Source organism: Lactuca saligna, chromosome 1, assembly GCF_052625555.1.
Source record: "Lactuca saligna cultivar CGN05327 chromosome 1, ASM5262555v1, whole genome shotgun sequence".
Lineage (NCBI taxonomy): Eukaryota > Viridiplantae > Streptophyta > Magnoliopsida > Asterales > Asteraceae > Lactuca > Lactuca saligna.
Window position 1 is genome coordinate 37600922 of NC_136417.1, and position 10909 is coordinate 37611830.

At 36.9% G+C, this 10909-nt stretch overlaps 2 protein-coding genes across 2 annotated transcripts; one reads left to right on the forward strand and one right to left on the reverse strand.

Moving 5' to 3' along the window:
- Positions 1–1051: 1051 nt before the first annotated feature.
- Positions 1052–2108, forward strand: LOC145004982 (uncharacterized). Its single transcript, XM_078964016.1, has 2 exons — positions 1052–1476; positions 1559–2108. The coding sequence occupies exons 1-2, from the start codon at positions 1052–1054 to the stop codon at positions 2106–2108; spliced, it is 975 nt and encodes a 324-aa protein (XP_078820142.1).
- Positions 2109–2187: 79 nt separating this feature from the next.
- LOC145032918 (protein unc-13 homolog) lies at positions 2188–8469 on the reverse strand. Its single transcript, XM_078981881.1, has 5 exons — positions 7816–8469; positions 6098–6961; positions 4257–4712; positions 3980–4169; positions 2188–3490 (listed from the first exon to the last, which is right to left on the reverse strand). The coding sequence occupies exons 1-5, from the start codon at positions 8380–8382 to the stop codon at positions 2556–2558; spliced, it is 3012 nt and encodes a 1003-aa protein (XP_078838007.1). The 5' UTR covers positions 8383–8469; the 3' UTR covers positions 2188–2555.
- Between the last annotated feature and the right edge of the window lie 2440 nt (positions 8470–10909).

Consider the following 10909-nt stretch of genomic DNA (forward strand, 5'->3'; position numbering starts at 1 on the left):
TGTATTAATTAGGCAAGAAGAGCCCTAAGGCCATCTTTTGACCATTAACTATATTTAATGACAAGCTTAATGTGAGACTAATTTGATAGCCCAATATCACAATTCTAGCCCAAATATTTTTTTGTCTTGCTTTATCCATTTAAGAATATGTGGAGACAAACCCTTATAAAGGTAGTGAATGTTCTTTCTTTCTCCTTTCTCCAATGTAGGATAATGCTTTTAGGCTATAAGCAAAGTTCCAACAAGAAAGGATGTTCCTACCAACTCCATCAATTTCGCCGCCGTTGTAGCCTCTCCGACAAAATTTGTTTGTCTTCATTGACGGGAGACACCAATGGGTTGCAACTGTCGATGTCTTCTGGATTTCAGATCACGAACCTTTCACAGATCTTGTGAAACTAGATATGGGAGGCGGTTTAGAGGAGAAAAGGAAGTGAAGCAGTTTCATAGAGTGCGAAAAAACAGCGTTCCGACGGCGGTCCAGTTGACCTGCGGCAGTCTGGCGGACGGCGACGGCAATCCGGTTGGTCTTGGCGGTCGGCGGAGTAGCTTCAAATGACATGTAATATTATGGAAAGAGAAAATAATACATTAGGTGGGGTGTTGGGCAGCATGTGTGGGGTGCCGGGTATTTTTTTATTTTCAAAATAATATTATTAAATATTAAATAAATAACTAACAAATTTCAAAATAAGTGGTTTTGTTGTCAAATTAAGAAATGTTACCTTGGTTCAAGCTATGCACACATTATACGTTTACTATGCTCTTCCAACCACACGCTTTCATCAATAATTGGCTAATTGCTCGGCCCTTGAGAAGGAAAGAGGGTGGAATATTATATAAACACGCTAAAATGGAAAATAGAAGTATTGATCACAGATTCCTGGAACTTATATATATATATATATATATATATATATATATATATATATATATATATATATATATATATATATATATATATATATATATATATATATATCAAGCATCTGCTAGCTCTTGTTCTACCACATCAAGTTATATAAATCTTCATTTTCTCTGGTCTAGAAAGATGGCATGGACATCTCCTGCAGGCGCCATGCCATGGGTGGGATTATATATTTGTGTAGCATCTCTGGTTTGCACTCTAACAATGGTAGCCGATGTTTTTCGAGGCTTTGGACAATGGAAACTTTGGTTTCCATGCAGATTTTTCACTATCAATGCTGCTTCTATCACACTGATAGCAATAACAACAAAGCTACTAGTGGATCTGATCACCAACTTGTCTGACGATCATGAGAATATAGCAAAGTTTGTGAGCATTTGTTTCTTGGTCGCCATGTTAGAACCAAATCATCAAGAGATAAAGTTCTCCTACAAGGAAATTGAACATAAGGTTAAAAAGTATTGGATGATGGCAGAGACTGGTAACCCCCAATTTGTAATTGCTTGTTCACCAGTCTCTTGTGCTTCAGATAACGATTGTAGTTATATGTAAAACAGAATGTCTTATTCCCAGATTTTTTCTAATCTTATCCTGTTATTGTTACCATTTCGGCAAGTCATACTTGAAAAGGTTTAAGGAAGAACCAAATGCATCTGATAGCAATGTGATATCAGATATGGAAGAATATACTGGTTACATCTTGCAAATCGAACCGGATGCGAAGCTTTCAAAGAGAATATTACGAAATGTTCTCCGTTCTATAACTCGACTTCTTCAAGAGTCTGAAAAGAAAGAGCCAAGGAATCTTATGAAGCTTCTAGAGAAATCTACAGGATTCATTGGCGTAGTAGAGTTCGACAATGATCAAGTTCCACCATTACATCCAGAAGAAGTCCAGAACTGCTGGAGCCTAGTAGCTGTAACATTAACTGCCATTCCTCTTGCGCTTCCTAATATTGCAAACTGTCATGTCAAGGGGTTGCTTTCAAGTATGAAGGAAGGTTTGCAATTTGTGAGACATGTGGAAGAAAGCCTCAATGCAAATGATGAGCTGGTAAAGGCAAGAAAAGCAGCTAGACACGTGTGGACAGATGTTGAAGTATACTGCAAGTGGCTACAGATTGATCTTCAAAAGAAAGCTCATAAAGGAAAAACATGGAGATTCTTAAAGCATAGTTAAAGGTTGTAACCACTAAGTTTAAAAAAGCATATGAAAATTAAGTTTTATGTCATTTGTGAAGCTAAACAGGAACAATAAATTAATAAAATCCAAACTACTGTTTAACATACCAATAATTCGAACCATATAGCAACAAAAACCGCTGCCAATAACAAGTATAATAATACTATACAAAATCATAAATAAATACCTAACACAAATTTAAAACCAACCGTTTTACGCCCAACTACACCTACCATGAAAAGCATCTCCCCAAAAGAGAAACAAATTCTCCCATCAAAACAAAACAATAAATCCATCCTAAAAACACAAGTAAAAAAAATAAAAGATCCCAAGAACTTATATTAACACTCAACAATAATGAATCAATCTCCACATATCACCTTACCTTCAACACACTCCAAGATCAACTATACACAAACTAACCGTTTTCCCACCACCAAATCATCATATTTTCTTTGGCAAATTATACGTTTTCTTAAGAAACTTCGAAGCCGAATCATCATTTCGATAACACAAAACACGCAAAAGCGTATTCGGATCATTCGAACTCCATTGACCCGTAGTCGCAGGCAACGGTAACCTCGATTTAGCAGACGACCCGTACGCTTCCAAAGTCAACCGCCTAAACCGCTCGACAACCGCCTCCGTTTCCATCCCAAAAAGCGGAATCACATCCCTCACAACAATCGAAAACTTATTAATCACATCCATAGACAACCCATCACCATTTGCAAAAAACAAATCTTTAATCGCCTTATAATCATCTTCAATCCCTCTCGAATCTTGTATAGTAAAACACCTAGTGGGCCCACCTCCAAGTAAAACCAACAACAACCCTTCGAAACTCGCTTTCATTACTTCCGCAACTAACCGCGTTCGAACCCTTTCGTGTTGCACATTATCCGCAATAACCGTTAAATTTTGTTCGAGTTCTTGAAGGAAAGGTTCGATTGGGGAACATGTGGGCCCACCTACATAAAGATTGTCCCATAACGAGTTTCGAAGATCGTGAAACACGATTTTGTAAGCGGTTGATTCGCAAAGTTGTTGGATGCCTTCGAGGCATGCGGGGGGTGTGAGTTCGAATTTTTTTTGTAATCCGTTTGAGAAGTCGGAGACATGGGCAGATTCGGAATTTCGCAAAAGGGTTATGATTCGTTTTTCAATTGTTTCGAGTTCGGATCGGATTTTTTGGAGAGTGTTTATGCGTACGCATAGTTGTGGGACCCCTAACGTGTTGTCGTTTGTTGTCGAGACTTGAGAATTTCTTCTTTGTAAAGTTGTGGTTTTTTCCTTTTTCTTGAAAACTCCGTGGAATTTTGTCTCGGTTGTACATCGGGTTAATGCGGGAAGAGCGGGAACATACGTGTTTCTTGATCCTGTAAATAAAAAACGTTTTATGTAAACAACTTTAATTACAAACCCTAATTTAAATTAATTGAAAGTATGTTTAGTAATTAGTCATTTATGAGTAAATTACACGAATGGTCCCTATGGTTTGGGGTAATTTGTGCGTTTGGTCCCTAACTTATTTTTTTAACTCGGAAAGTCCTTCTGTTTGTTTATGTAACGCGCTTGGTCCCTGTGTTACCTAAAAGGACTATTATGCCCTTATTTAAATAAATTAAAATAATCTTTTTAGGTAAGATAAGGTGAGGTGGGGTTGGGGTGTGTTTTTTCAAATAAATTAAAAAATCAAGGGCGAAATAGTCTTTTTAGATAAGACAAGGACCAAGCATGCAACAAAAACAAGCAGTACGGACCTTCCGAGTTAAAAAAAATAAGTTAGGGACCAAACGCGCAAACTACCTCAAACCATAGGGACCATTCGTGTAATTTACTCTAAGTAGTTAGTAATTAGTAATTACCACATCCAGATTTGACTTTGTTTGAGTAATATTGGAGACATCGATCAAGGCCAAGAATTAAATCAGGAAGCAAAGCTGGATGCATTGGAATCGGGAGATTAAAGAAAGCATCCAAAGTTTCATCTATAATTCTCAAGACTTCAACAGCTGAAGGAGCATATCCTTCTTGATTAGCTCGTGGATTCCACACCTGTTATATATATATAATGTTGTTAAATACCAAAAATACCCTCCGGATTACATTGTTTTTTTATTTAATGAACTGACTGTGACTGACCTCTTGTTGGAGATTTCTATCAACCCATTCTTTCAACCTGTCTAATCTCAACTTAGTCCACCCTTTGACCAAATTAGCAATTGCAGCTTCAGCTTCAAAAGGTGGCATTTCTCTTATGATTGCTTTTCCACCATCATCACTATCAACAGAATCTTCAACTGCAATCTGTACAAGGTCTTTTTCTAACTTGTCTGCAGCTCTTAAGACTTGAACTGCATCCGGGGTCAATTCGGTAATTCCTGAAATGAATTGTTTTAATTCGTTTCCATAGCAGACATGGAGAGTGGCTACAGCTACACCAGCTGCAAGAGGGTGCCATCTTTTTAAAATTGGGCTGAACATTTTCTTTTCTTTTGTGGCTAATTCACCAATGTCTTTTGCAAGGATTGCAAGAACAGGAAGTGGATTTGGTTGGTTTCTTGATGCTCTTCTGATTGAATCTGCTTTCTCCATTATCTGTGTGTTTAAAAGATCAATTTTCAACATACTTACAACTCCAGCAAAGTATTAAGATCAAATCAATTTTGGTTGGATGGAATGGAATGATATGGGATGGAATGGAATTGGCTAAGGTAATGGAATGAGTTATTACTTTCCATGATCATGTTTGGTTGGCATGTAGGAATGGGATGAATTTCCACATGAATATTTTGTATTATATGTAAATACAAGGTATAGTTTTAATAATATGTTCTATATTATAGGTTTAATCTCATAAAAGACCTTACATTTTGTGTTTTTTCCGGATTAAAAATCAAGTTTTTTTTTTTTTTTTTGAAAAAGAACTTACAATTTTTCGTTTTTTCCAATCTGGCCATTTTAGTCAATTTTTTCCGAAAAAATTTGTAAAATGTGAGATTTTTTCAGCAAAGTTGAGGGTTTTTCTGGAAAAAATGAAAAAATACAAGGTTTTTTTCAGGCAAAAAAATAAAGATGAGGTTTAATCCGGAAAAATATAAGGTTTTTTATGAGATTAATCCTATATTATATAAAAACTATTGTATTCTGAGCAGTATGTTTTCCAAACAACAAAATTTCCAGATATTTTTCCAAATCAACCATTTTAAAGTGCTATATCAGGTTTCACTGGTAATTTTCCAAAATTTGGAAAATTTTACTTCAACTTTTATGGTTTCACCATTAACAATTTATTTTTTCCAAATCAAACCATATAAATTTTACCAAATTAACCATTTTGACATGTTATATCATCATTTTCACCAGAAATTTTCTTATACAAGGTTTCACCAGTAATTTTCCAAATTAACCATTTTGACTTATTATGCGGTCAAAATGGCTGATTTGAAGCAATGTTTGAAAATTTAATGGTTTGATTGAAAAAAAAAAATTAGGGTTCATCTCATAAATGACCTTATATTTTGTGTTTTTTTCCGGATTAAACCTCATCTTTATTTTCTTCACGAAAAAAAAAATAAAAAAATAAAAAAATAAAACTTATATTTTTTCATTTTTCTCAAAAAAAAAAACTCCTCAACCTTCTAAATGTTCCCAAATAAATCCTCAACTTTTTTAGTTTTTCCTGAAAAAACCCTCACATTTTACAACATTTTTTGGAGAAAAACGACTAAAAGGGCTAGATCAGAAAAAATGAAAAAATGCAAGGTCACTTTAATGAAAAAATAAATAAATAAAGTTCAGGTTTAATCCGAAAAAAGCACAAAATACAAGGTCTTTTATAAGATTAACCCAAAAACTAAATTAAATATAAGTGGTTAAACCACAAAATTCACCAAAATACAATGCTTGTTCCATGATTTTCCCAATTACTATAAAATATTAAATATAAGAAAAATCTCATTAAAACCCAAAAAAGAACTCACCTGAGCAAAAGCTGTCCTAAGTGAAGACCTAATATACGTATCAGTCCTACTTTTTGCCACGTCATCATTCTTCCTTCTTCTCCTATACTCATTAGAAATATCTTCAACCAATATTTTAGCAGCTGAAACCCCTAAAGAAACAATACTTTGCATTGAATTAATATTCCCTTTATCAAACGTATCATGATATGCAAGCAATCTTTTTTCAGCCCACCCCAATATTTCACTAAGTGTTTCATTCAATATTTTAGCATAATTAGCATCCTTTGTACTCTTTGCATCTTTTGCAACTTCCACTAACTGACAATCAGCAGCATACAACAAATCATTATCCATTTGTCCACTTCCCACAAACCGATTAAATAAAATCCAAGTGAAACATATGTTATGAAGCATTTGGTTAATTCCCAAAATACCCCATGTCTTCTTTACAAGCTCCATAACCTCATCAACCTCTTCTATGATTGATGACTCATCGTTCCCATCAAAGATTGCTTCTAGAAGAATCTCATAGATTCGGAGATTTAATGGGAACCCATCTGCCCAATGACATGATTCGGTTTGACCATCGGTTGACCGGTTGGATAAGGTTGTTACAGCACTACGTAAGACTTGCATTGACTCGTTGTTTCTTCCTGTTTCAATTGGCTTTTCTAATGCATTGTGAATGATTTGTTTTAGTCTTTGAGAAGATGTGTTTGAGGGTGGAAGGGGGATGTGAGGGTGTAGAAGTAATCCTGCTTCTAACATTTTTAGGTTTCGTTTCTGCCAGGTGGCGTATTCTTGTTGGTCGGTGAAATCTGATGATTTGAATTGTTGTAATAGCTCTAAAGGGAGTACCATTAGCTCCACTCGTTTTCCAACCTGTTACATGTAAATAAAGTTTATATCTTTTTGATGTTGGAGGTTGATTTATAAATTTATTTGATAATAGCATCAATTACATCACTTTCTTTCAAAAAAAAAGAAATTGGGTGTTTAGATAAAGTGTTAGTGTGTTGATACCTTGAACCATGTTCTTTAGGTTAACCCATTAAGTGATATAAACATTATAATTAAGCTCATTAGGTCGAAAAGAAACAAATCTTTATGTTAGTTAAATAAATTAAATTGGTAGAAACGTAGAAACATATGATTATTAGATCTTTTTGTTGAGGTGATTGGGAAAAAGAAAATATTAAAGTATAGTCACAGACTCACGGTTTTTGTATATTTTGTCTGATTATTCGACTTTTATCACATCTATAAAAACAACAAGACGACGGTGTTTTTGTACATTACACCGCCTTACAATTGTCATGTCATAATGAAAGCATTAATTTTATCAAATTGTCGTTTTTCTAGAACAAAAATCGTCAATTTTAGACACCATTAAAGCACCAGAGAATTAAAATTTACCATAAATTGTTTGGAAGAACAGTTGCTTTTTGACCTTATTATCGAACATGGTAATTCCATTTTTTTGTTGGTGATTTGCAAATTATGCAAATTTTCAATGTGGTAATCAGATTTTTTTTTTCAAAGATATTGGAATCCACAGTGATTTTGCACTTGAAAAATGATCCTTTCAATCTTGCCAGTGAAAAGCATTTTCGATTTTGGATCGGGAGAATATTAGGAAAGCAATTTAGAAGAACAAATCACATTAAGAAATCGAAGAATTTAGAAGTGAAACAGTGAATTCTTTATAAGATTTGAGGATCACACACACATCATACCTGGCCAGCAGAAATTCTCAACAATGCCCTTCGAACTCTGGAATCGGCAGCCTCAGAAATCTTCATCTGAATCCTCATTAGCTCTCCTACCGTCATCACCGTTTTCTTAACCTTTCCGCCGGACCCAGCACCGGAGCCAGCCGAACCAGGACTACCGGCGCTCGAACTAGATCGGAGACCTAACGCCTTCTTCATCTTCGACGCGGCAGTAGAAGTGATCGATCTCTGCGATGGCGAGCCCGACAGTGACGGCGACTGTGAAGATCGATCGGGAGTATAACTTGACGCGTTATTGGGAATGTAAGTAAGGGGTTTTCCTGTAGAGGTACGACAAGCTGCGACGAAGATCTCGTAAGCTGTTTCACGGAGGTCAGTGGGGGATAAAGTTGGCGTGAGGTCACCGAATGGCGATGGGAGTGGATCTAAAGTGGTGGGGGTGGGGGTGGGGGTGGTGGTGGCGGCGGAGGAGGAGGAGTAGCGTAAGCTGTTTGTTCCGTTCATGACTGGGCCGTTTGAGTCTCTCTTGGATTGGCCGAGTATTCTTTCTCTACTGAATAGAGAAGCCATTGAAGAGAGAGAAAGAAGCAGACTGTGTGGAACAAAGAGTAAAGGGAAAGGAGGAGGATGAGAGATGATGACGATGATGATGGGTTTGTTCTAATTGCTTTTTTCATTTTTTTTTGGTTGGTATTTTTTATTTTATTTAAATATATATCATTTTCAATAATATTAATCCATTTGACCAAGTAATATTATTTTTTTATTTAATTTACCATATTACTAATAGTAATTATAAAATTATTTTGTTCCATGACCTTTTAAATAAGAGTAAATTACACGTATCGTCCCTCGTTCAAGTGTTATAAAGCACGTTTATTCTCTATTTTTAAAAATTAATTCGGATTGTCCCTCATTTGATTTAAAATTGCATATGTCATCCCTCGTTAGTTTAAATTTAGATATTTCATCCCTTACGAGACATGAAATGACTATTCTGTCTTTTTTATTTTATTTTTGATTTATTTTATTTTTCTTACAATTAATAACAATATACAAAATAAAATAAAAACCTCATCCCACCCACCTAATCTAACCCCTTCCCTTCTAAACCAACTTTCCCCTAAAGCAAAATCATCACCACCGTCGGACAGCCACGCACCACCATTGACCATCATCGGACCACCATGCATCACCGTTGACCTCCACCTCTTTTTCTCTCAAAACATTGTCGATAACCCCTTATTCCCTCCTTCTTCTTCCCATCAGTCCTTAAGCCACCACCTTCGATTATGAGGCCTTGTAGAAACACCAGCTTGAGCAAAAGAGACAAAAACACCAGCATCACTACATGTTCGCAGATTTACACTCCAGGTAGTGGTAGATTTGATTTTTTTCGAAGAGGTTAGTAGTGACAGAATCGGTTTCTTTAAGGTTGAAACTATGTTAATTTTGATTCGATACAAAACCCATAATACTCCGGCGGAATGTACCTCTTATCTAGGGTTTCGAAATGAGATAGAGATGGACCTAGGGTTTTCAAACGGAGATAAAGGTGAAAAATAGTAGATTCATTCTTCTGTTTTCTATCAGGTGAGGAGTGAGGGAGAAGATAGTGATGGTAGTGCACAGACGAATGGTGGTGATGGTTTTGAACGGAAATGGAGGCGATGGTTGTTACGACGATGACAAAGAAAGAAACAGAAGAGATGTATGATTGAGGTTGCAAGCAACTTCATGGATAGTATGTGGATGTGCGACGATGGTGTACAGGCGACGAACGAAGAAGCAGAGATGGAGCGATGGATGGTGGTCTTCATCTGGAGACATGGTTTCAATGGTGTATGAAACATCCATAAAAGTCATGTCAAATTTAAACTTTTCAAAACATTTCAAAACCATTAATTATTACAAAACTTGTTTTCAAAATAGTATAATATCAGAGTATCCCAGAAACATAAACACAAATATGAGGTGTTGTACGATCACGCCTTTGCCTTCCCGCGATCATCCGATGTACCTGAAACAAAAACTGAAATTGTAAGCCCAAAGCTTAGTGAGTTCCCCCAAAATATCGATACACTGCACATAACACATATACAAATAACAGCATGTACTGGGTCCACAACTTTACAGACTGGATTACCCCTGCGCCTAAAGTGTGAGTCTGGATTACCTTCGGGGCCCACAGCTCACATCTGGATTGCCACCGAGCCCACAGTACGAGTTTGGTATTCCCCACCCAGCCCTCAGCTTGTATCTGGAATGCTCCCGAGCCCATAGTACGAGTCGGGCATGCCTACCCGGCCCTCAGCTCGTATCTGGAATGGTCCTGAGTCCTCAGTATGAGTCTGGCATGCTTCGCCCGGCCCTCAGCTCATATCTGGAATACTCTGGGGTTTGTTGGATACCACACGGAGCAGTATAACCTCAACCCAACTGACAAAATATGTCGACATATAACACAACTAATGCGCATACAAATAATCACATAATAATACAGGTAGTCCTACAGATCTACCAACTGACATAACAACTAGAAAACAACAATAACTCATACTCAACATACTACCAACTGCTAGGATAACATATCCAATGGGCCAGCATTGGTGCCTTCGACCCCTTAGTATAGTGAGGACAACTCGCCTCTCAACTGTCGAATCGAAGTGATAAATCAAGATCTCGAACCACGGCTACGAACTCCAACACCTATAATTGCCATAAGATCTTTTCCATAAATTCCAATTTACCAAAATACCCCAGGAGTCAACTAGTCAACCCTTGGTCAAAGTCCAAGTCAATGGTCAAGGTCAACAGTCCATGTTGACCCGACTCGTCGAGTGCAGTTCACCAACTCGTCGACTCCTTCATGAGCTCGAGAAGTCATGAAATCCTCAATTGACTCATTGAGTTTCCCTAAAACTCGCCGAGTTCATGTGTGCCTAAATGTCAGGAAAACCCTAGCTGACTCGCCGAGTTACTGGCTCGCCAATTCCATGCAGAAGTCCTTGCATGACAATCTTCATTGGACTCGCCGAGTTGGCAATGCAACTCGTCAAGTCCCTTCAGTCCTTTCTCCATTCAGATGATTTTAAGC